The 26,692-nt window shown below is 37.4% G+C and overlaps 3 protein-coding genes across 4 annotated transcripts; all 3 read left to right on the top strand.

Annotated features, from left to right (window-relative positions):
- The first annotated feature begins 5,101 nt into the window (after positions 1 to 5,101).
- LOC147860731 (putative casein kinase II subunit beta-4) lies at positions 5,102 to 7,934 on the top strand. 2 transcript variants are annotated; one of them, XM_087323835.1, is made up of 5 exons: positions 5,102 to 5,433; positions 6,211 to 6,423; positions 7,081 to 7,190; positions 7,276 to 7,441; positions 7,557 to 7,934. In XM_087323835.1, exons 1-5 carry the CDS (start codon positions 5,241 to 5,243, stop codon positions 7,691 to 7,693), a joined length of 819 nt encoding a protein of 272 aa, XP_087179961.1. In that variant the 5' UTR covers positions 5,102 to 5,240; the 3' UTR covers positions 7,694 to 7,934. The 2 variants fall into 2 exon arrangements, with proteins under 2 accessions (XP_087179961.1, XP_087179960.1); XM_087323834.1 differs by having other exon boundaries at positions 7,078 to 7,190.
- Positions 7,935 to 13,805: 5,871 nt separating this feature from the next.
- LOC147860730 (histone acetyltransferase HAC1-like) lies at positions 13,806 to 19,533 on the top strand. Its single transcript, XM_087323866.1, is given in 14 exon segments — positions 13,806 to 16,000; positions 16,100 to 16,187; positions 16,190 to 16,267; positions 16,270 to 16,410; positions 16,464 to 16,521; positions 16,639 to 16,811; positions 16,814 to 16,872; positions 17,090 to 17,233; positions 17,432 to 17,574; positions 17,675 to 17,753; positions 17,857 to 17,980; positions 17,983 to 18,233; positions 18,746 to 18,963; positions 19,044 to 19,533. Coding segments are annotated over 14 exon segments (1,818 nt in total). The 5' UTR covers positions 13,806 to 15,847; the 3' UTR covers positions 19,153 to 19,533.
- A 796-nt stretch (positions 19,534 to 20,329) lies between these two features.
- LOC147860729 (UMP-CMP kinase 3-like) lies at positions 20,330 to 25,379 on the top strand. Its single transcript, XM_087323961.1, has 8 exons — positions 20,330 to 20,651; positions 21,290 to 21,394; positions 21,522 to 21,579; positions 21,734 to 21,851; positions 22,226 to 22,382; positions 22,473 to 22,553; positions 22,660 to 22,767; positions 25,132 to 25,379. Exons 1-8 carry the CDS (start codon positions 20,538 to 20,540, stop codon positions 25,210 to 25,212), a joined length of 822 nt encoding a protein of 273 aa, XP_087180087.1. The 5' UTR covers positions 20,330 to 20,537; the 3' UTR covers positions 25,213 to 25,379.
- Positions 25,380 to 26,692: the final 1,313 nt, after the last annotated feature.

Below are 26,692 nucleotides of genomic sequence, written 5' to 3'. Positions count from 1 at the left end.
TTCGTTCACTCCTTCCACATAGCTCCAGTATCTGTGTCCAAGAAGATAGTAGTGCATCTTGTAAGACCAAGATGCATAGTTGCTTCGATCGAGCTTCTCCGTCAGAAGTGAGTTTGTAATACTTCTATCCATTTTTTTCTTCATTTCTATTTTTAACGGGGTCTTAAAGTTTGTCAGTGTTACAACTCTTGTCGGTAGCAGAGGATTCTCAACCCTCGCACTCTAATACCATGTGAAGATTTGCGTGCGGAAGCTAGAACAGATAGAATCGGCTCAATTGGATAGCAAAAGACAACACAGAGAATCAATGGAGAACAAATAGAGGATACAGAATACTCAGAAGAGACAAAGAGAGAGAGCAGAACACAGAAAACTCGATTTCAAAATAACACTCTGTACAGTCAAATGTGCTCAGAGCACTTTTTATACTCCACAAAGGACTGACAAGTACTTCAATGTTCATAATTGAGCTATTGGCACTAACTCTTAGGAATATAACTTCCTAGTAATCTAGGATCGTAGGCCTCTAACGGCCTACCAAATCACGCTTATCCGGTTCTCCGATCCAGCTCTCTTATCTGATTCAGCTCACCGAACCAATCTGGGCCTAGCCGATCGATCTTCATTCAATACGGCTCTCGCCTTGTTCAGCCGATCCGGCCCACATTGAGCTTGCTCGCTCAACAAGAAATGTGAAAAAGATAAGACTTTTGACATTATACATTTTGAACAAATCATTTATATTGCGTCACATACTCAACCAAATGGAGGTAAAACTTTCTTCCACCAAGCCACTCGGGCTTTTGTGAACATTTATACTATTAGTTGGTTTAATGTGACAATATTGTTTTCTTATTGGTTTGTCATTGAAACTTGTTGACTTTGTGATCCAAGCTTTGGTTCTTCATTGAAGATAAGTTTTCTAAATCACACCTCATCTAAGTTGTTTAATTGCCTTACCTAAGATTATTAATTGTCTTCTTTCCATATAAGAAGAAAATTGATGGCCTTTTATGTGGGAATGCTTTGTAATCACAAAATTCCACAAAATGCAAGGGAGAAGTTGGAAATTATGGTCTTATATATATTTTCAATTGGATTTGAAGGAGTGATATAATTATTCTCTTGGGCTAAGGAAAAAAATACTTGAAATGCTTGTAACGTATTTGTATCTATCACAGTATTAATGTGTTTTATGAAATTACTAGATTATTCCTCTTTAGTACTTTAGTAGGATACCCTACACTTGTAGCACTATGTGCAATGTGTGCATAGTAGAAGATTGTTTCCCAATGGGAAGGCTCTTACTCCCTCTCGTAGGGTCTCTCTTTCTCAACCGAAACTTATGAAATGGGCTAGGTCTTCTGTTGAGAATGTAAAATGCATATTGTTTACGTGGGAACAATTCCACTGATAGTGGAAAGAAATTTGGATTAAACCTATTTGCAAGAATGAAACAAGAATTGGCCTTCGTTATTGTATTGTCATGTGGGTTCTATGTTTGCATAAATGCACGATACAATCATGCAAAATATATTTACCATGGTAGATAAAGCCATTGGACAAGTTGTTTTCAGATCAAACACTCCATAAGAAACCATTTGGGAGAGATTCCCTATTGTTGCCTTTTGGATTTTAGAAATGTTTTGAATACATATCATATTACCTCATTAATCCACTCTATTTGGGGATAGACTTTAGGTGAACATTTATCATGCAATTTTCATGAAGTAATAACAATTTTGGGGATAGACTTTAGGTGAACATTTGGTTTGCACTACTTTTTTATGTAGAGAGGATATGATGTTCGTTTCATAGCGTGTAAGTGCTCTTACACACATTATATTGTTGAGGATTAGTTAGAGTATCACACATATTTGTTCGTGAGGACAATGATTCTGAAGTATTTGAAAGAACTCACATGTCCAATAATTGCACTTTTGTAAATAAGGCATGGGTGAATGGCAAGTTGTATAGTTTGACTATGTGGATATTGTGGCTCCCTACTTTAGTAATGTAAATATACCATCCATGAACATAGGGCAAAACAATGCCTCATTCACAAATATGTAACTATTGATCACGCAAGCTCTTTCAAGCGCATACACATTGATGTCCTTGTCGATCACATTCAAGTCACATGGATATAACAATGCGTGCCCGATTGGAGAGGCTATGGACTCATGAATAAAATGCAATTTCATAGACAGGGATCAATCATTTCAAAACATTGGTTATCCAAATCTTGCTATTTAGGATGGAGGCCTAGGGAGGATATTGAGTAAGGTACAAAAAAATATTTCTAAGGTAGCACTTTGGGGTTAAGTAATATTGCTCGAAACATGGGTGTAACCCATTACATTGCTGAGTTTGATGAGGGTGCACACGATTGTGGCCACAATAAATAACTTGGATGCAAAATGCTTGTCAGTCCAAGTTTGGGATGATAGCAAGACAACATAGGATACCAATGAAAGCAAAATACATGACAAGACAAATGGTTTAAGAAAAGGAAGGAACGCAAAAACACTAGTTGAGCTACTCGCTTTTAATATGCTCATGACAAACATTAAGTCAAAACATAGACAAATGGAATGAAGATGCTGAGCGGTGAGAATATAACAAATGGTGATATTATTACACTTACATGAATCCAAGATTTTTAGGGTTTAGGGAGGGACACACCCAACCCCATCTTTATCATCCCCATGAAATTCCCTCTCCTCCAAACTCAGATTCGTCGTAATGAACATGATTTTAAGAATTGAGCCCAGAGAGCACTTGATAGAGCAAATAACATATGCACATTCTACCCGAGTCAAAGAGATCAAAGGACGAGGAGCATCCTTCACGCCACAATGTGAATGTTTCAAGACCATTTGCCAATGTTTCGACATAGAGTCAAATAACAGACTGTGCAAACCTTAGTAGACTTTCTGTGAGTTGCACATACTCACTCTCACCCCTTCTCTCGCCATCGAGGAACACAGGAACATTGCTCCCTGCTCGAGCACAGGAGGCAACCCAAGAGGAGTAGGCGGCTTGTTGAGTTACACTACTTATGAGTCATATGGGTTGGTGTTTTTGGCCTAACAAGAAGGACATGGACATGGTCATGGTATAGTCAATCCTAATCTCTCTCTCTCTCTCTCTCTCTCTCTCTCTCTCTCTCTCTCTCTCTCTTTGCACACTTTGCCCTAAACAAGTTCGCGAGTCTAAGTATCACACTTTGACACAATGCTCTGCCTTTGATCATATTCGACCATTTTTTCTACATCGCTTCGACCGAAGCCCAATCCTTGCATGAATTCCTCTCACAACCACAATGTGCACTCTCGATTGCAACATTCATTGGTAGAGTTCTTGAACAATCGAGAGTGACTGCTCATGTTCACATATATCACGTGAAATGCAATATTTTTGGTCTCATAGGACATATTTGACCTCCGAAGACGATAATATAATCTCTCTCTCTCTCTCTCTCTCTCTCTCTCTTTGGCCACTCTCATTTATATGTTCTTTGCTTGACCTAAGAGCAGTCATTGTGGCATGTTGAATTACACCATGTGTTCTATGGGTTTGTGTTTTTGGCCTAACAAGAAGGACATGCCCATGCCCATGCCCATGCCCATAGCCATGGTCATGGTCATGGTCATAGTCTTGGCCATACCCATGCCCATGGGCATGGTCAAGGTCAAGGTCAAGGTCAAGGTCCATCTTCGTGTGTGTGTGTGTGTGTGTGTGTGTGTCTCTCTCTCTCTCTCTCTCTCTCTCTCTCTTTCTCTCTGTCTGTCTGTCTGTGTCTCATTCATCTTCTCTCAATGGTGGCGTGATGAAGGTGCCTGCGTTAGCTTCATCCATCCTTCCATCCTTTTCTTTCTTCCTTTCTCCTCAGAGATCCTGAACAGCAGTACTGGAACGCATGAAGCTTCTGAAGGAGGCGCGCATCTCTTTCTGAGAAACAAATCCTCCGCCCCCCCCCCCCCCTCTCCAGGTACGCAGCTAGTTCCATATCTTGTCTTATGCAGAGACCAGACATGCCTTCTTCTTCTTCTTCTTCTTCTTTTTTGTCGAGGATTACAGACCTTCTCTGTCGAGAAATACAGATTCTCCTTCAGTTAAGGTATGTGCCGACCTTTTCCTGTTGAGACATACAGATTCTCCTCCAGTAGTGGTATATGCAGACCTTTCCTGTCGAGAATTACATATTCTCCTTCTGTAGAGCTATATAGAGGCCATTTCCTTTCGAGAAACACAGATTCTCCTTCAGTAGGGCTATATGCAGGCCTTTCCGTTCGAGAAATACACATTCTCCTTCAATAGGTATATGTAGACCTTCAGTGGAGGAATATACAGAAATTTCAGTAGAGGATTATACAAGCGCTTAACACAGAAATTTACTTCGTTTTTCTCTTCTGAGAGTTTTCATGTCTCCTCTTCAGAAGAGAAATACAGAATTTTAAATAGAGAGAAATCCATGCAGTGAGGCAGAGAAATAGAATCTGTAAAAAACAATCCATTTATTTTCTAGCCTGCAAGTTTCCGTATCTTGTCTAAGTAAAGAAAATACAGACCTTTTATCTGGGGAAATACAAGCTTTTTCAGTAGAGCTATACAGACCTGTATGAAGAGTAGGAAATTTACCAACTTTCATTAGAGAAATCAGGGCTTTATGTAGATGAAGATGGACCTTCAAGTAAATAAATACGCATCAGTAGAGAAGCATAGACCTTACACTTGAGGAATATTAAAATTCAAGCTCCTGTGAATCGCAGATGAGAAAAAATGGGAATTATCTGAGGTTGTATCGAAGAAAACAGTGGAGCATTTCACTCTATATTTGTAACTTAACTTTTAAGGTCTTAAGATTGAATGTACCGTAGAATGAAACGTTTTGGCTTTTTTCTCACTCGTAACATTTTCCTTTGAAATATGGGTGACAAGCCATGGAAATCCCAGATGTGAAAAGAGTGGAATGCTTTGCGTTCATATTTCTCTATTTGTATAGTCTTGCATGCTTGTATGTGCCATCAAAAGAAACATTTCTATCCTTTTTGCATATTATACACTTTTAAGTTGGTGTGGAAGTGTGGTTTCGGTGATTGGTTTGGTTTGGTTCTTGTACAGCATTGATATTCTCGTTCTCTCTCATGAAGGTGAGAGAAAGGTTCAGCAGAATACATTGCAAAAGGAAAGGGAGGTTTCATTCCACAGTTATTGGCTGAGCAGTAGATTGAAGAATGTCTGAAAGTAGGTTGGAAAGCCTAGGCGGAAGTCAGGAATCTATGAAGTGGATCGAAGATCCTTTAGAGAGTAATTTTCCAACAACTTTCAAAAGGATATTTAGAGAAAAAGATAAAATGTCCATGGCATCCACATCAACTGGTGATGCGAAGCCTGGTGGATATGATAAAGATATATATCTTGATGATGGTTAGTCCTGATGAAATTTCTAGTTTTTCAAATGATTTCATGGTTCACAACTTTAAGTTATGGTTACATGGTAGTTTGTTTTCAATTTGAATACCAATTTCAGAATTTATTTGAGAGAATATCAGAGCATACATTCACAGACACCAGCTGATTAACTTCAAACTGATAATGCCCAAAAGTGTGGATTTTTGTTTCTGAGTGTCAAAGTTAACATTATGAACACACTCTCCCGTGATGGGAATATGATGCATTAGGTTATCAAATTTAGTGGCATCATAGAAACCTTCAGCCATCCCGATTTTCTCTCTGTTTTTTTCCAGTATCTTCCACATTGCTTCCACTGTCTAAGGGCGGTAACTTCTTATGGTTAGAATGGACAATACATACAATTGAGTTTGACTTTTGTCATATATTATTACTAGAATATTCTAGATAATGAAGATATTAGATTTGTGCAAATTTGTCACCATGGGCCTACATGTAATAACTAGTTATAGCTAATTTAATTGGGCTTTATGCAAAACCGGAACAACGGGGAGTTCAAAATCTAAGAAAACTTCTATTTAGAGTATTCAATGTTGGTATCTCCTGATCTGTTTCAGAGACATCTGTTCTTGTTCACTGTACAAGCTTTTCCGCCCTTGAACCTTGGTATGGTCACAGATGTGTACAAAATTGCCTCGTGGTGGGTAATGCGTTTTCTTCCATCATGGTTGGAGAATTGCTGTGACCTTCATTTAAAATAACAATAATGTACGTATGCTTGTGTCTGTGCAGGAGAAGACTCTGATACAGATAGTGAAGGTGTAAGTGGCTCTGAAGATGAAATATCTTGGATACAGTGGTTTTGTGGTGTAAAAGGAAATGAATTCTTTTGTGAGGTTGATGATGATTACATTCAAGACGACTTCAATCTGAGTGGATTAAGCAGCCAAGTGCCGTATTATGAGCATGCGTTGAACCTCATCCTTGATGCAGAGTCTCCCACTGGTGAGTTGAACTTTTAAGAATGTATATAGGTAATCTGATTTTGAATTAGAGGATAGTGAACTTTTGTAAATATATATCAATATTCTGGTTCTGAATTATTCTTTGGTGTGTCCAATTTCTTTATCACGGCAGTATGTGGCTGTTTTATATTGATACACAACCATTTCAAATTGGGAAAAAGTCTGAAATACCCAAGTTTTTAGCTATTTTCTGAGGCCTGATGTCGTTGACTTTTCATTATCTCTCCAAAGCCTTTAGTCAATCCTCCAAAGAGAAATGATATATGTTCTATTTCATTGTCAATTCTCTCATTTGTCTCAATTACGTGTGCTATTTTAGCAATTATCTGATTAATTCACCCTCTGTTTCTTTATTTCGGGAGTTGACCGAAGGTGTTAGGAAAGATAACGAAAAATCGGGGGCATTTCAGGAAATGACACAAAACATAGGTGTATTTTGGGGTTTTCCCTTTTAAATTTCATTGCTCAATTAGATTGATTTTCGTCTAAGTAAATTGGTTATTTTGAAACTAAGGGATGTAAATTGATCCTGCAAAAGTAGAAGCAATCAATGCATAGCTAATTAATGCTAGAAATGGATGACATTTTTCTCTCATGCTTAGATATAATGATTGGAGTTAGAACATTGTATTAGCAGTTGATGCACATACTGATGAACAGAAGGCAAAGCTGGACTCCGCAGCTGAAATGCTGTATGGTTTAATACATGTCCGATACATACTTGCTACCAAAGGAATGAATGCAATGGTAAGATAAGCTATTTATATTACGACTTTATATTTCTCAAGTATTCAGTGGAGATTTCTTAATATTTTATTTTGGAGCCCATCAGTTGGAGAAGTACAAAAATGTTGCATTTGGTAGATGCCCGAAATTTCATTGTTCTGGCCAACCTTGCTTACCTGTAGGCCAATCTGACAATCCTCATACAAGCACCGTGAAGATTTACTGTCCAAAGTGTGAGGATGTATATTATCCTCTATCAAAATTCCAAGGGAGTATCCTTGAATTGTCTACATTTAGATTTGCTAATGCGTGTTTGGTTGATTACTTAATTAGTAATTGATTACCTGTTCATTGTCTACTGCTTTGTTTAACTTGACAAAAGTGTAGAGATTGATGGTGCATATTTTGGGACAACTTTTCCACATCTCTTTTTTATGACATACCCACACATGAAGCCAGTGAAGTCTACATCAACCTATGTACCCAGGATTTTTGGGTTTAAAATTCACAACAATGCAAGATAAGGAAGGGTTTGGAAAAGTTTGAGGTGGAATTTGGCAATGGCCATCGTGTCCGACGAATTCTCACGGTATCTGTTATTAACCCTATATAACATATGTGTATATGGATGACCATTCTGATGATGATTTCTTGTGTGGAAAACCTGAGATTTACATAATGATGGATCATAGACTGATTTGCCTTCCTTTGAACTACCTTTGACATTTCTATGGCTGTGAGGCTTATACATATTGTTTTCCCTTTCTTGGTAGTTTCTGAGGCAAAGCTAGTGAATAACCAGAATTAAAACTAATCCTTATTTCGAATTTTCATAGGAAATAATTAGATTAAAGAGAACTTGCCAAAGTTTGTGCTACACAAAGAGAATTATCTGTCTATTCTTGTGGGGACAGCAATAATAGAAGAGTTTTGTAGGACTCTGCCTAGTTGACTGCTAGTTGAAGCTAGATATACGGTAAAATACGAAATGGACTGAACTTTTGGAGTTAGTGAACATTGGGAAGTACTTTAGACTTTTACCATCGAATATGAAGAATTGGTACATCAATGTCTGGAACTCTTATTAATAGTATCCAACATCCGTGATGATAGGAAAATACACGATCAACATAAAGCTTCAAATCACGTCCTATGCTGCATTTTCTAGTATAATCAAGATTTCTATCTGAAGTAACATATTTCAATTTTCAATTGTCGCGTACTATTTACTTATGCTTATATAGTCTAAATCTTTGTTTAACGACCTAATACTCAACTCATTTCCTTGTCACACTCCATAACCTAAACTTCTTCATGCATAGATAGGCCATTGTCACCTTTATTTGTGGTTATTGAAGAGGTCTAAAACTTGTGCCTGCTCAAGGGAGAGCTCTAGCATGTTCTCTAGTATTTATCCTTAATAATAGTGTTTTATATGTTTGAGCATTGTGAGGATAGTGCCTAATCGTGAATATGCATTCACTTGCTAAACAATAAGAATGGGCAAGTTTCTAATATGGATTTTTGGTTGGATGCAATAATGATTATTATACATGGAGGTGAATGATTTCTCTCCTTTTCTTTGCATGTGGTGCCTTAAAAACATCTGTATGGCATGCCTTTAGCAACTCTTTTTTGCCTTACAACATCTTTATGTGGTTTCTTTAACAACTCTTCTTTATTTATCATCACATTTCGGTAGTGTTATCCTATACATAGCCATGCATTAAAATGGTACATGAATGCAAACATTAAATTACAACTTGAGCTGCCGTCAATGTAAAAACATTGGGGCCAATCTTGAGACCTTATAATTGTTGACATGGAGATCTGTGATGAGGAGTTTATTAGCATTTCAAATTTACCGCTGTTTATTATAGCCACTAATTGGACTTCACCAATGGTCTTAATGCGTCAATAAGTTTTCTATGCAAGGCCCTTGTGAAGCTGTTAAGGGATTGTTGCCTCCCCAGTCCCTCAATGGTGGTATACTAATAATTCGTTGTCTCCTCCATCCCTCGGTTCCTCAGTGGTGATAGCAATAAAGTCTCCTAATAAACAAACAGATGATAGAATCTCCTACAACATATAAGATGATTGTATTTGCTACAAAATATGAGCCTCCTCATTTTCTGCACTAATCGTCAAGATTAAAAGTTAGCAATCTAAATGCTGATAATTGGCACATCTCGAACATGGAATCTCTACAACTGAATGACTTTTTAACATATTGGACAAACCTTTTTCCATATGAATTCGTATTTGAAATATCTTTTCAAGTGTTTCTCGAGCATGGTTTATGAAATCCATTCAAAACAGAAATCTAGTTAATGCATTAGAGTTTTACATTCCCCAAGCACAATGTGTCAAGTAACTTTTATTTCAAATAATAAATGTACAATACAATCTATGTATATTAGTGTAAAACTAATCATATTCTAAGCAATCCTAGATTCATTTAGGGTATTGAATCCTATACTCAACTAGCATTTCAGCAATCATGTTAGTTCCCAACATTGTTTAATGACTATATCCAATTTCTTGTAAATTTTAGTCTTGAAATTTGAATTTTTTCACAAATGCAAATGTAAGTAGACGCATGGATTGGATAGTGTACATGTTCAACACTTTAAAATCAATATATAAATAAAATCTTATTTTGCCACATGGAACGTTGGAGAGGATACAAAACATGAAGTGGAAAAGAAATTGGACATATTTTGAATTCAATCACCAATACATATGAAAAGAGTATGTCCCATGTGCTTTGTGATAATGAAGATGGTCCTCTCTAAGTAAAACAATATGAAGACTTGCCACATAAATTAATTTTCAGGAAAACATATGGAATACAAGTCTTAAACAAGTCATTGAAAAAAAATTACCTTATGCGTGAAATAAAGGAAACTTTGGTAGTAGTACAGTGACATCCATCAATACTTCTATCTTGTCATCATAGATGTTGATTGAAGTAACTTTTGCATGTCGATATCCTTCACATTGCATTAAGTACCATGCTCCTATGGGGTGATAGAAAGCTAAATGTTAGGAATCGGCAACAGTTCAATTTTGGCTTGACTGGTTTGGCCTTGTCCAAACCAAACCGGTTAAGCCTTAACTGATTTGCAAGTTTTCAAATTTGAGTCGAACTGGCTCCTAAATTGGCTCAACCTTAACCCGTTTGGCCCAAAACGGTTTGGTTCGGCTTGAACCTTACCAAACCGGTTTGGGAACCTTGAGCTTGAACCGAAATGAACTACCAAATCGTTTTTAATTGTTTTAACGGCTTGGTTTAGGTGTGAGCCAAGTCGTTGCCAACTCCTACTAAATGTCACAAAATGTTGCACCTTTTAGTTAATTAGCATAGAGAAGAAGTATTGTTTCATATGAACAATCACTTTTTTTCCTTCAATGCGTGATCAACTACTTTTGTTCAATGAATTATATGTGGATAGAAAACTTGAGATGCAATGGGAGAATTACATGCATGTGAAATTGATAACATATTAAGGGAAAAGCCTTTGTTTCAAAATAGTTGACCTTCCATAACTAACATTAAGGTTTTAGAGGAATTGAATATCAACCAACTTACTAGACTTCATGGAATTGATTAACAATTAGAAAAAGTAACAATATGCATTCTTTAAATCAACAAATGTTCCATCGCCATATACATGTGCACATTGAGAAATAATGATATATGTACATCATAATGCATAATGATATTAATAGCTTAGCAAAGACCGGTCAATAGACTCGTTGGATAGCCTTAACGTGGAAAATGAGCATCATTAACATCATGTGTGGCTAAGCTAAAAAATTGCAAATAAAGCATTATTCATTACCTTCAAGTCTTGCTAAGTAAAAAAGTGCAAATTGAGCACCATTGACGTCATCAAGTCATGGCTAAGTTAAAAAGACGCACTTGAAGCTTGCCAAAACATATATGGAATTTTATGATGTGGCATAAGGCTTACATTTAGACTTCATTGTGAAAGAAGCATTGCGAAAACCCAAAACTTATGATTAGGAAACTTATATCAATCCCACAAATTGTGTGAATGTTATGGTTTGCCATCATAAGATGCAACAATGAAAGACATATTATTTCACTTACAATGTTAACACATGACTCCCAAAAAACCCAACGTGGAAGTCTTCATCGTGGCTCTACCTCCTCCTCCTATTACTACATCAAATGTTAACTTGTTTCTTTGAGGATGCCAATTCAATGACCCGCAAATCATCTTAAACACAATTAGCGTAAACTTCGACATGTGGGAGGTGCGTGTGAACGTGAGGGCATCATCTGCCGCGAAAACGAAAAGGAAGCAATGAAGCATAAGCTCCAGAATTTGTTGGAAACGATTGCAGAGCTCACGAGGAGAGGAGAGCGCCGCCCGACTGTGATTCGTGTCTCGTTCTGGAAGAGAAGCAAGGGGATCGATCGATCAATCAATGTACACGTAAGATCAATGTATGTACACATGCGGGGTCCAATACGACTACACGACGCGACCACGAGCCCATCGACACAAGAAAGTCTTACATTTTTGGAAAAAAGAAAGAAAAAGAAAGAAAAGAAAGTCTTGGAACTAGTACATACCATTTGGCCTATGTATGTATGGCCTTGGGTGTCCATTTTGTGGTCTACTTCTTAACTACATACATATTGCTAAACACACACAAAAAAAAACAGAGCATTTCATGTAGAAGAAGAAAAAGAAGAAGAAGAAGAAGAAGAAGAAGAAGAAGAAGAAGAGAAGCTCTTCTTCTTCTTCTTCTAGCTATGGAGCCCTCTCTGTCTCTGTCTCTGTCTCTCTGCAACTGCACCAATTTGAGAGATGGGATGGGAGGGGAAGACCCTCTTCGCCCTTCCATGCTCTAAGGAAACCGCTGCTCTCTTTCCCCCGGGTGCAATCCATCCCCGCCATTGCTCCTTTCCCTCACGCCGTACTTCTCGCTGCTCCCTAATACTTCAGTTCTCGCTCCTTCCTCGATTCCCTCCAGAAGGTTCTAGGCCTCGTTTTGCCGGTAAGACTCGAAAACTTGTCTCTGGTTTCTTCATGTCCCTAAAATACCTCATGTCATTCGTATAACCTCTGATGGAGCTCAATTGAATGAACCGAAAGATGAAGATATATCATTAAGTAAAGCTCCAGACTGCTTCACTCTTCAGTTCTTCACCTGTATCTTAATCAGGACCATGTGGAAGAAAGGGGAAAAATTGATATACCTAAGCAAGTGCACATTATTCTTACCTAAATCGACTTAAGAAAGCTGAGTTCTTTGCTTCATTAATCTGGATTAGACTCATTTAACCTCGTGTGAGGAAGGAGAGATGTTGATACAGTTATTGAAATGCACAGAAGTAGACGTTATTCTTATCTATATTGACTCAAGAGAAATTAGTTTTTGCTTCTTTAAGTAGGATTAGATTTAAACCAACCTTGTTGAAGCAAGGAGGGACATTTGTAGCCGTGGAAATACACTGAGGTAGACATAATGCTTCCTATATCTCAAATAACCAACGGAAGAAGATGGCCTCTCTTGTTTCCTCCTTGTTAAAGCAATGAAATTCAACAAAGTGGGCATACTTTCTATCTCAGTGCAATGCTCTGAATTACGTTGCAGATAAGCTGGAAACAGAACTGTTAAAGCTGGATCCAAAAAACAATACTGCTGGGAGTCAATATTTAACTATACCTAGCAAATCTACACCTGAAATTGTGAAATCTAGTAAAAAGAAGATTTCAGGCATCACACACATTGAGAGTTTGACACCAGAACAAATTAGGTAGCACATTGGCAGTTTGAGAAAATGGACAGGCCATTTTTCACCAAGAACTTTTGCTTGAAGTATTATGATTTCATCATCAGGAGAAGAATCAAGCAAGGGAGTAGAGGGAGTCTTACATTTGATCCAATTCCTATATTTTGTACATAATGCGGTTGTTGTATCAAGTGAAATGTTGTTTATAACACTTGTGGCACTAGTGATTGTTGAGAAATAATCATAGTCAGCGCATAAACGCTCTAGTCCTATAGCATACTCCCTAAATCGTCTTATCTCCTTGCCAAACAACATCTATCTCTTGCTCAATTTGAAAGACTCAAATTTTTCTTTAATTTTTCCCAAATATCCTTCAGATTTTGAATTTCATCAACAATGGTGGCAATAGATGGAACCATGGAGTTGAGAAGCCAAGTATACAAAGACATGTGGGTAGCTCTCCATGCTTTTCACTCACTCCTCATTTTAACAGGAGGTTCTTTCTCTTCTCTAGACAGATAGCCATCAAGACCTCTCTATGCCAAGGCACTTGTAATCCGACTTGACCAATTTAAGTACGTGGCTGGTCCATCGAGTTTGAAGTCAACTAGAAGGAGTTCAAGTTTAGGTGGTGGTTGTGTTCCAGCCATCAGTTTGAATGCTTTGGCTTGCCAAGTGAGTATATGAGGAGAACTCGCTAGCATTACTCGTCACATGTCTAGATGCACCAGAATCAATTATCCATTCTGGTATAAAGGCAAATGGATATGTGTTACTAGTACCGTTGGTGAATAAGCATAAGTGGCAGTGTCACCCTTGGGTAACTTAAAGAACGTTTGCCTAGGGTTAACGTTGCCACTTATGCTTATTCGGCCAAAAGTACTAGTTACACACATGCTCTTACCTTTACACTAGAATGGATTATTGGTTCTAGTGCATGTAGACATATGACGGGTGATACTAGTGAAATCTCCTCATATACTCACTTAACAATGCTAGAGAGCATTCAAATTGTTGATGGCAAGACAACCACCACCTAGAATTGAACTTGTTCTAGTTGACATCAAAGTTGATGGACCGACCAAGTACTTGAGTTGGTCGCGTTGGATTATGGGTGCCTTGGCAAGGAAAGGTCTTGATGGCTATCTGATAGGAGAAGAGAAAGAACCTTATGTTAAAATGAGCAGTGAGTGGAAAGAATGGAGAGCTACCCACATGTCTTCTTAACTTCATGGTTCCACTAGTTGCCATCACTGTTGTTGGAATTTAAAATGTAAAGTATATTTGGGAAAAATGATAGAAAATATAATGCCTGGAGAGGAAACACCATGAGAATGTTTCAAATTGAGCAAGACATAGATGTTGTTTGGCATTAAGATAGGACGATTCAAGAGTATGCCATTGAATTAGAGCGTGTATGGGCTGGCTATGATCATTTCTCACGTGTGATAATGTGCAATGATCCTAAACGTAAGAGCTGGTTGGTTTCCGCTCAGATGAGAATCGTGCAATTATTGAAACATCTCAACCCATCATTCGATCAAAGAGGGACAATTCTTTAGCCAAGATTGAAACTCCCACACTTGAGTAGGCAAGTTTGCAAACTTGGAAGTCGCTTTATGGATTGAAGCAATTTTCTCGAGGTTTGTTCGACATGTTAAGAAGGGCTATGGTGGGTATGGGCTACCAGCAGATCAGTGCAGACCATATAGTGTTTTTCCGATGACACAAGGAGCTTACTACATTACTTGTGTATGAGGATGATATAATTCTCACTAGTGACGATGAAGGAGAGATTTCCCAACTGAAGGTGCCAATTGGGTAAAGAGTTTGAGGTGAAGAATCTAGGCTTGCTATGATATTTTCTTGGAATAGAGGTAGCTCGTGAGGTAGGAGTTGTTCTATCTCAACAAAAATATGTATTAGATCTTCTTGCAAAAACTGGAATGTTGGGTTGTAGGCCTGTAACTTCTCCAATTGACCCAAAGATCAAGATAATTGAACTTGCAGGAGAGAAAGTTGATCGTGAAAGGTATCAGAGATTGGTAGGTCGGCTGATTTATTTGACTCACACTTGTTCAAATATTGCTTTTGGAGTAAGTGTGGTAAGTCGCTACATGCATGATCCGAGGAAAAATCATATGGATGTAGTGTACTAGATTCTGAGATATCTCAAAGGTGCACCGTTGAAGGGATTGAACTTTAGAAAACATGGCCATTTCAACATTGAAGGCTTTTGTGATTTCGGTTGGGCTAGTTGTGCTGATGATAGGAAATCCACATCAGGATACTACATGTTTGTTGGGCTAGTTGTGCTGATGATAGGAAATCCACATCAGGATACTGCATATTTGTTGGGGGCAATCTGGTCTCTTGGAAGAGTAAGAAACAGTTGGTAGTAGCAAGGTCAACAATAGAAGCAAAGTATAGAGGTATTGCTGTAGGAGTTGAGGAGATGTTGTGGCTGAGAACTCTCTTAATAGAACTAAGAATGAATCAAGAAAGTCAGATGAGGCTGTGGTGTGACAATAAGTCAGCAATCAGCATTGCCAACAATCTGGTGCAGCATGATGGGACCAAGCACATCGAAATCGACAGATTCTTTATCAAGGAGAAGCTTAAAATTGAGTCATGTTTCTACTATAGATCAAGTAGCGATTGTCTTACAAAGGGACTTGGGCCCGTAAGTCTTTCTCGATTGTGTGACAAGATGGGCTTAGTGGATATCTTTCGCCCATCTTGAGGGGGATTGTTGAGAATGATTAAAGTTGTAGCCCATCGGCTAACCAGCCCCAACAGCTAGTTAGCCCAACGGCAATATCTTGGCCTTCCTCCTTATGTTAGATAAGTGATCTCTGTGTTTTCTCTCTCCTGTTGTAACATATATGTTTACACTTGAGAATAAATGAAAGGAGAATGTTCATTTTGCAATTTTGACAATAGCATAAATTTCTATGGGCCTTGCTATAATCGGTTTGATGTATTTGAAACTGATGGTTTGAAGATTCAAAAGTCTTCACTTGGAAAGAATAAGAATGATGACCATTGCATGGAAGGGGTATGAGAAATGATTTTATACCCTATGTTATATGAGAAATCAAGATGCTTTCATTCATGATGCGTCAATTAGGTCTCAACATCTGTGTTCTTGTTTCAGTGGGTTGAGTGTGATAAATGCAAGAAATGGCAACACCAAATATGTGTGCTCTTCAATGCCTGTATCAACAATGAAAGGTCTGAGTATATTTCCCAGAATGCTGTATAGAAGAAATGGAGAGAGGAGAGGGGGTACCACTGCCTGCCAACTCAGTGCTGCAAGCCAAAGACTTCCTAGAACAATTCTAAGTGATTTTGTAGAAGAAAGATTAACTTGGAAATTGGATTGTGAAAGGATGGAACATCCTAAGGTTCTTGGGAAAAATCTGGAGGAGATAAATGATAGAGATGCAAAGGTTGGCAATCATATTTATGTCAAAAACCATTTATGTAAACCCATTACGTTCATTGCAGATTTCTACAACTATCTGTAGACAAGAAGTTAGAGGTCAAACCAAAGTTTTTAGAATTGATCCAAGGTTTGTGTCTCTTTGTGATCTCTTTTATGTAACAAGCACCAATCATTTGTGCATGTATGGTAGCCTCTCATTTGTTGCCTATATTTGTATGGATACTCCATAAAAGAAAGTGTTGCTATAGGCTTGTGCTGATGGGTTTCACGTGAATATTACAGATGTTGATGCTTTCCCAGCAAATTGAAGGTGTAGAAGTCTGCCTTTTTGGCATGTATGTACAAGAGTTTGGTGCAGAGAGTCCTCAACCTAATCATCGGCATGTATATCTCTCGTATTTGGGTTCTGTGAAATATTTCAGGTGGATGTGAAAGCAGTTACTGGGGAAGCTCTTCGGACCTACGTGTACCATGAAATTCTGGTAAGCTAGGGATGGGAAGGTTGATCTTCAAAACACCACTATTTGATTTACCATAGGCTTCCTTGCAAATGAGAATACACCTTTGATCAGTTTCCACAACTGTGTAAGTTTTCTTTGTGAAAACAAGCATTGTTTTCACAAAGATTATTATTGTCAGAAACGAGAATATGTTTCTGATTTATTATCATCCCTCAAAAAATGACTTTGAATTATTTAGATTGGTTATTTGGACTACTGCAAAAGACAAGGCTTCAGCACCTGCTACATTTGGGCATGTCCTCCTTTAAAAGGGAATGATTATATTCTTTATTGCCATCCTGAGATTCAGAAAACACCAAAGACAGATAAGCTTCGTGATTGGTGAGTCCGTAAACATAAAAATCTTTTAATGCCTTTGGTAAATGATTGAATGTCATGTTTCCTGATTATACACTTAGCTGGGACAATCTATTGCAGCAATGAAAGAGGATTTCATTATGGTTCATCTTCCGTAAACATAAAAATCTTTTAATGCCTTTGGTAAATGATTGAATGTCATGTTTCCTGATTATACACTTAGCTGGAACAATCTATTGCAGCAATGAAAGAGGATTTCATTATGGTTCATCTTCATCATTCTTGTTCACGCTGCCATAATTTCATTCCCTCTGGTTATTGGTGGTTCTGCCAACAGTGTGGGGATAACTTTCAACAGTGTAGTTGGTAAATAATTCGAAAACTACTGTTTTTTTCCATTTGTGTTATTTACAGCTCTGTGACTTGAGTATTAGGTCTAATTCATGATAATCTGCATTTATGACAGCGGCTATGAAGAATACCAAAATCTTAGTGAAGATGACAGACATCCTTGCAGCAAGAAGGAATGCCATTTACTGATCGTGGTAAAACATGATTTAAGAAAAAACAAAATTATAATTATTCCAATAGTAATGAAAATAAATTTGCATTCAAGTAAATCTGATATGGCCTATTTGTTTCTGTCAGGAGGAGGTTCAGGATGTACCTGTGGAGACCTTGGACAAAGATGAAATAATGGAAAGTGAATTTTTTGATAACCGTCAAGCTTTCCTAAGTCTCTGTCAAGGAAATCAGTATCAATATGATACACTTCCAAGCATTCTTTCTTGATGATATTATACCATCTGCATAATCCGAGTACACCTGCTTTTGTATCATCATGTAACATCTGCAATTCTGAGTTAGATGCTGGCCAGGGATGGAAATGCAAGACTTGTTTAGATTATGAGATTTGCACTGGTTGCTTTTCAAGTGAAGAGGCTCAAAGACATCCTCATATGTTTGTAGCTCGAACAATCATAGCTGATCAGACCAAGGAAAATGCAAAACAGAGAATGCTTCAGGTATATTGCTTCTTCTCCATGTTTTTTTCACTTAAGGTGGAGGCTTGTAATTAGCTGAAACAAAACTTTACATAGACAAGTCCTTAGTGAGATTAAAATTTGAATAGAATCACCTGAGTTTTTTCTTTATTTTGTCAACCCTTGAAAGAAAGAAAAAGTGGTTGAATTGACCCATGTAATTGTTCAAATGGCATATATAATGAAGACACTGGGGGATCGGGAATGAATTGACCATATAAAAGCTCACAGTACATATAGATTAATTGCTTTTTGGGAGTATACTGAGGGATTTGCAGGAAAATGATGAAAATTTAGCGGCATTTGGGGAAATAAAGAAAACTCATGGCCATTGCAGAATTGTTTTCCCAAGCCTTATCACTTCTAGCTCAAAAAAAGATCCATCTTAAAATATATGCCAAAAGATGCTTTTTCTCAATAACTAGGTAAAAATGCACTAAATCTTGGTTGTTTTGGGCACTTGTTTAACACTGCTTTTCCTTTAATTTTTGAAGCTACGGATGATGTTGGATGTGCTTGCACATGCATGTAAGTGTCGTGATATGAGCTGTCAGCATTGGAAATGCTGAAACATGAAAGAATTATTTAGACATGGTTTCTCATGTACCAAATGGGTCGTTGGTGGCTGCTCTATCTGTAAAATGATGTGGTTTTTTCCAACAGCTCATGCTCGATTATGCAAAGTCACACCATGTAGTGTGCCTCGGTGCATGTAAGTTACCTTTGCTCATGCATGTAAGTTTATCTTCGGAGCTACAACAGAAGAGTTCAAAAACTTGTTTTGTTGTCCAGTGATTTATGAAAACATTTACGACGTGCACAACTACAACAGGAATCATGTCCTCGGGGTGCAGTTAATGAGATGATACGGCAGTGTGCTGCTGAAACAGCAGGTGGATAGTGAAGGATTCATGAATATAACTTTTGTTGCATAGATCTTATATGCAAGTAATCCTATCACTCCAAAGGCATTTAGTCCTAGTGTGATAGGGTCTACAGGAAGGTGTACATATCAAATGAGTGGGTGTAACACTAGTAAAGTTCCGGAGCAAAAAATCTAGAATCTGTAAAGAAGCCTTGATTTTACTGGCTTCCCTAGTAATTTAATTTATTCATAAAACTAAGTGATGTGGCTGCCCTTACCTGGTAGGACCTTTGTATATTCAATTGAATGCATCTGTTGTAGAAGCCTATGAATTCATTTTTTCTGAAGAGTTTTTTTTTCCATGTATTTTTTATACTCCAGCTAATAGATCGTTTGCTGTGACAAGTTTCTTGCAAATCCTGGTGTAAAAAATATACCTTGTATAAGCAATAGAAAAGTCTGATGTTTAATTATAACTCTTTAACGACAAAGAAGTGTTTTGAGCATCATAATCAAATATTAAATAATTAAAAACCCCTATTTTTAGTTTGACCAGAAAGATTTGAGATATGGTCTACATCATAATTGCTGTAGCGTTCAGAACCTCAATCACATAATTTTGAAGCACAATGCCCTGGCCAACCTAGTTATTGATCCTACTCAAATAAAAGAACCAGATACCTTGAATGAATGTACCTTTACCTGTCTTTATTATCCACATTTTACTCTTATGTAACCAGGTTGTTATGTTGGTATACGTCATCACCATCTCAACAATCCTTGACAGCCAGCAATTTGTCAATAATAGATTCTACTAAAAATAATACGATTGGTGTGTTGAAGGTAATGTAAAGCTAACAAATTGGTCTAAAACACGCAAACACCTTCTTACATGTGAACAGCATGAGTTGATAAGAAAGAAAAAATGGTCACATGCACTTCCATATAGCTTGTGGATTAATTTTGTACATAGGAAAGCAACATAATGGAAGTACATATTTCACTTGCAAAGGCTTGATTTCCGGAACCAAGATGCAATAGTAGCAATTCGATCGTTATTAAGGATAGAACTAAATAAACTTAGTGATATATAGTTTGGGGGATAATCTTGTGTCTTCGGACTGAAACAATGACCTATTATTTGAGTCGGTACTACTAGTCCTGAACCAATATCAAACATGGTTGGTGTGATTGACCATTCGCGGCACATTCTTGGTTCATGACCCTTACAACTGGTACAGGCAGTAATGTCCGGAGCTTAGTGCTTGTGAGACCTCGTGTTTGTTCTACATTTTTGTACAATCAATTTATGACATTCTGGTTTCCGTACTACCTCTCTACCAATCCTAACTCTTGCTAATTTGGGCTGATTTCCTGGTTCTCGGTATATTTGAAATTAGTGTTAGGGTTTTGTTTTCCTGATGAAGCAGAGAGCTGCTACAACTCGAGCTCTCCGTGTTTTTCTTGGTTCCTGTGACGGAAGATCACCTTGTCTGAAGAAACACAATAAATATGAAGGAATTGTTCCTTTTACAGTATGTATTTTTTTCTTTTCGTTCTTGTTTTTTCCTCTTTCCTTGCATGCTATGGCAATGAAAAAATAAACAGCGAGAATTATAATTGAATCTTGGAATTGAAGTATTTTGTGCAATATCTTGAAATAAGAATAAACCAGACATACAAGAGAGAAATTTCGGAGCATATATAGAAAAATCGAGACTATTTTTCGTAAAATTGGGTAACCACATGCGTTAAAAAACATCAACAATAAATAGCACATTCATATGCATAAATTATGAATAATACACGCGTTTAATATGAAACCAATCTGATCACGATCAAGTAAAAGTGGTACATTTGCATGCATTCTACCATATGTTAAAACTTACTTGGGGCAAATGTTAAGCCTTGTGATATGGAGATAATGAGATTTTCCCACATGCATCTTGGTCAATTCCCTCAAAGAGATCAAAGAATTGGGGACGAAGTGACCATTTAAATTTCTCAAATAGCACATATAATTGCTCTTTCTTTGGGGCCAGCCAAGACTGTTTGAGGAAATAATGGAAACGATGGGGTGATTGAGTTGAAATAAGAAAAAAAAACTCAAGGAATGTTTTAAAGATTTCCCCTTATTATTGAGAGGTTAAGGCATTCTACCATTTTCTTGCAGTTTCCTCCAAGAAGGATTTGGTCATATTGTGCATTCAGCACAACAGGTTCAAGAAATCTTGATTCCACAGTTCGAAAACTAAACATGTGCAATGTAATAGAAGAGGTGATTCTTCTTTCTTAGGTTGGTACATATTTGCTCATGTAATTTAGCAACGAATCAGAGTTCTTTAATAAGTGATGATGTGAGTGGCATCAACTAGGGAAAAATCTCATTCATTTATGATTTGCAGAAAGCCAATGGAAAAGATGAGTCTTCTATACGAAGTCCTAAAGTCATATTCGTGCTTGGTGGGTATTATTGTTCTATTTTCAGATGCTTGTGAGAGGATTATTATTATTATTTATGATACTATGACATTTAGGCATGATCTTAAAGGACTACTTATTTCTTTTTCTTTTCTCTTTCTTTTCTCTTTCTTAATCGTGATAAAATACATATCAGGAGGCCCTGGCAGTGGCAAGGGAACACAATGTGCTATGATTGTAGAACATTTTGGGTTTGCTCATTTAAGTGCTGGAGATCTTCTTCGTGATGAAATCAAATCCGGTAGTGAAAATGGGTGAGTGTTTAAAAGCTTGTCATAGGTAACTCAATTGCAGGTTGTAATTTCTTTATCTGTCTGTTGGAATTGTGTTTATAAAGGGTCCTGGCACAGTTAAAAGTATATATCATATTCTGCTAAATTCTTATCTGTTTGTGCTGTTCTCATAGTTTCTATTGAATATTTTGAGGGTTGAACCCAATCTGTTGTAAATATTTAAAGGAATAAAATCTGTCAATTTCTAAAAAATGAAACAAATACAGGTAGAAATATATAAAGTTTGCTTCCAGATTTATCTATGTGGTATAGAAAACATCATGAACGTATTCTTAGATGCATCTTTTCTAATTTTCAGTTGGATACACATGTACCACATGTTTCATATTTTACAGAATGATGATACAAAACATTATAAATGAAGGGAATATTGTGCCATCCATGGTGACAGTTAAATTACTTCAGGATGCAATGCGAAAAAGTGACAATACAAAGTTCCTTATCGATGGGTTCCCAAGAAATGATGAGAATCGCACTACATTTGAGGATGAGGTAAGGTGCTGATTCGGTTTAGAATAAAAAGGACTCTGAATGCTTGTTTTATTTGGAACAAATGAAATTTGATCTTCATGTGTTGATTAGACTGGCATCAAACCTGAGTTTGTCCTCTTCTTTGAGTGCACTGAACAAGAGATGGAGAAGCGTTTGCTAGGAAGGAATCAGGTGATGATATATGAGGGCATATGGTTATTAAGTATGGTTAAAGTTTCCTTCATCCAATATATAATGCATTTAATATTTATTCTTAAAAATTGCTTTTATATTTCAGGGACGCCTTGATGATAACATTGCCACGATCAGGAAACGGTTCAATGTCTTCGTAAAATCCAGTTTACCTGTAATCAACCATTATGAGTCATGCGGGAAGGTTCATAAGGTAGGTTGGTGTTTGATGATTGTTATCTGTGGGTTGTAATGAATGTTGCTGCGTGATGAGGTGATCAGTGCAAAGACGGGGTGGGAGGGCACACACTTAAAATGATTGTCATAGTGCAGGGGTTAATTAGACCATACAACACCATAACATCTTGCTAGCTGATTAACAACAAGAGCATAGTGTTAGAATTAAGCAATACTTTATCAAGGAGAGATCAATATGCTTACACAAATAGGTTGGTGTTTGATGATTGTTATCTGTGGGTTGTAATGAATGAAAGGTTCTCTCTTTAAGCCTTAATCATTTACCGTATCAAGGAGAGATGATGGCCTATATCCGTCGATGACAAGGGTGGTGAGATCTTGGTCCATGGGGCTGGGGCCTACGTGCACTGACATTTGCTATTGCCTGATCTATTGTAATCCCTTTGTTATGTCCTGGTCAGGAGCCCATTTGTATAGCCCTTGATTGACTTGTAGCTTGAGTAGGAGTGACGGGGCTAAAGAAAGTTGTGATTGTTCTTTGTTGATGAGCTTGTGTGGCTGCACTGTTGTTCTTCAATAATGTTTCCCTGTGTCTCTCGAGTTCTAGCTAGAAAAGTTTCAAGCAGTCCTCATATTTCATTACCTTGCGTGGTGGGCCAAAGCTTGCTTAAAGAGGCAATGGTATCTCCCTCTAATTTCATAAAAAAGATCCATGTTGTCTTTGTACCAATTGATATTTTGGGGCTGATCCATGGTATCTCATTCTCCAAGTTAATATATCAGTTCAGATCGCTTTATTCTTTTCCACTTTGGTCATGTTTAGATGGGGACAATCCAAGCTATATTGGAATGGTATAATGCATTAATGTTTATGCCATGTGACTCGAACCATTGTTGCATTTCAGCATACCACAATGAACGTCTCCATGTTCTGCAAGTTGTTTTGAATGTCACTGATTGGAACAATGCCTCGATGATTACAGGGTCTGTTCCTGTCTCTTCCCAGATTATATCATGGGGCACCTATGTTTTTCTCATTATGAGTGGGTCTCTCTAAATCTTTCCAGTTATTTGCCTTGTTAAGACTTGGTCCCCACGCCTCTACTCCATAGAGAAGAGTTGGTGTCACGAGTGTATCAAAGAGGCCTAGTTTAGTTCGTGGCTCTTGGAACTGCAAATGTGAATACCAAGGGCTGCATATCCACGAGAAATCCGGGCACAATCAGCCTTCTGTAAGGGGAACCTAGGCCCTGTGGTTCTGATCTAGTGATTCACTTTAGTTTTATCTATGTTTTATCGACAAACCTTTACCTGTAAAAAATAATTTTAAGGTGTTTACTCCTAGATATGTAGTTCTCTGGAGGGTCAGAAATCAGCACAATATCATCAACATATATTAATATTTGTATAGCTATACCCATTAGGCATGCTGCTGAACCCCTAAATCTCTCTATGTAATGTGATACCTAATCTATATAGAGACTGAAGAGAGTGGATGATAGTGAGCATCCTTGTTTTACTCCGATTGTGCTAACCACAGCCTCTGAAAAACCATTGGGAGACCGCATTTATCCTGGTCTTCTGGTACCCCTCAATACAAAATGCTTGCATTCTCATTGTTCTTGCAGAGAAGATAAGAAGAGAGGATGCATGCATTCAAAAAATTAAAACAGAGATGCATTCATTCATAAGAGAAGAACAAGGGATGCATGCATTTCTTCAAAACCCAATGTAAAATATTGCTTTTTAAAACAGCAAATTATGGAAACTAGCCAGGGGCACTGGTTGAGGAGATACAGGGTTTCTTCCACAATTGTGGAAATTCCTGACATCTAGATAGATGGCAACCACACTACAGTATCATGTATCTCCTATCACTATCTAGATGTCAGGCAGCTTGTTGTATCGTAAGGGCCATGCTGGGTGGCAGCTAAGGGGGACACACCATGATTTATCTACACCTGTCTCTTTGTGTTGTTGTGTATTGATTAGTTCATCGTGATCGCCATGTGTCATCCGTGGGCTGTGATGAACGTTGTAGGGCGTGAAAAGTTGCAATGAGCAAAGACAGAATGTGAGGATGCATGCTTAGAATGATTGTAATACATTACAGATTACTTATAAAAATAGTATAACATTAGAATAAAAAATTTCTCTCTCCCCCTTCATACAAGGTGGTAGTAACATAATGTGCTCACTTATCCTCGATATGTGTAACTGTATCTTGGTAGCATTTTATTAAGCCTATTGATCTACCCATATTACATTACTTTTCTGTTCCTAAAACCTAGTTAACTACATCCGTGTAAGATGAAACTTGGTTGATTTGTTTTGCATGCAAATGTTGATGCTATGTGATTCTCACTTGTAATGGTTTCAGGTTAATGCTGTTGGGAGAAAGGAAGAGGTATTCGAAGCAGTTAAGCCTCTTTTTCTTCCATTTTCACAGAAGGATGTCTAAGCTGTTCAGTTTAAACACACTTTGGCAATTACTTTCAGATCATTTACTAAGACATTCCTTGCTATTAATGTTTGGCTAGTATGTTAGTTGGATCTTCCTCTTTTCTCTGCTTTAATTACTTTTGTACATATGATTTGTAATGGAATGCTTGAGAACATTCTTCCTTCTGTTCTGGCCTCTTGATGTATGGAACGAGTAATGTCCTATACAACCAAGCTTATGTTCCATGATATTGAAAAGAATGACTTTATTGATATAATGGTGTACAATTTTATGGCAAAACTCAATTCAATGCATGGATTTCAATGCGTTCCATTCGCAACCTGATGCGCTCCCAATTTGCATATGCATCACCATAGACATGAACTTCTGTTTCTCAATTTATGTATGTCATGCTCAAATAGAGGCCATGCTAATCTTCTGTGGATATCCATGGAAGAACATCCTAATATATGAGTACATCAATATTACACCCCTTTCTTTGTGTCAGGGTATATGCTTGGTTAGGGTGTTGGCTCCCAATTGCATTGAAATTAGCATTAAGCATGTAGCGCTTCAAGAAAACACATAAGCAACGCAGAACATGTGATCAATTTAGTAATTAACTAATTAGAAAACAAATCAGAAGCAAAACTAGCAAAACAAATAGTAATCAGCAATGGTATAGTTTGGGAGTCTCAAACTCAAACCATGTCAAACCAAACTCTTTAAAAAAATTGAAATCTAAATTGACCCAATTGCATAACTGTTTAAACCAAACCAAAGTCAAACCATATAGTTCAAGAGATTTGCAATTTGATAAGATGTTGACCTATGGTTTTGTGGTTTGGGTGCAAACCAATATTTTGTGTCAACTTTTGCAAATTCTTTAACAAAGCAGAGTCTCTTATAAATTGAACAAAGAAGAAAATATGGGATCTCAGATGTTAATTCATGCTAAATAATAAAAAATATAAAAAATGATTGAACCCTTAATTGTTAAGCCGTTTAAATCATAGTTTGAAGTTCGTTATACTACAATTTGTTAAGTTGGTATAAAGTCAAATTAAACCCTTGAACCCTCAAGCCAAAGCTAGCATTTATTGTCAACCGTTGGGTCGTTACAAGGAGTGCGAGCGACGTAGTAATATGGTAGATAATCTAATAGGAAGAAAATAGATTGTGAGTACCAAAAGGAGAGAGAGAGAGAGAGACTCAAGAAAATATCATTAGAATGAAAAGAAAGACCTTATGCAGCAAACTAGTTTCGCTCAAGAATAAGCTCATCAGTGCAAAGGTCTATTACAAGATGGGTGTAGCTTTATATAAGGTGGGGGAGGTGGGAGAGGGAGAGGGAGAGAGGAGAAATAAGAGTTAGTGATGGGAGAGAGAAGAAGGGGGTAATGGTAGGCAGTTGAATGATACAAAGTAAGTGGTGGTGGGCTAAGAAGAGTGGAGGGTTATAAGTATGTGTATGCTAAGTAATAAGTGGGGGTGTGTT

Source organism: Azolla caroliniana, unplaced genomic scaffold (genome assembly GCF_043228905.1).
Source record: "Azolla caroliniana isolate FFs.n. ecotype wild unplaced genomic scaffold, voAzoCaro1.0.p SCAF_8, whole genome shotgun sequence".
NCBI lineage: Eukaryota > Viridiplantae > Streptophyta > Polypodiopsida > Salviniales > Salviniaceae > Azolla > Azolla caroliniana.
Note: the sequence above shows the minus strand (reverse complement) of the source record. Positions and strands in the feature narration are given on the sequence as shown.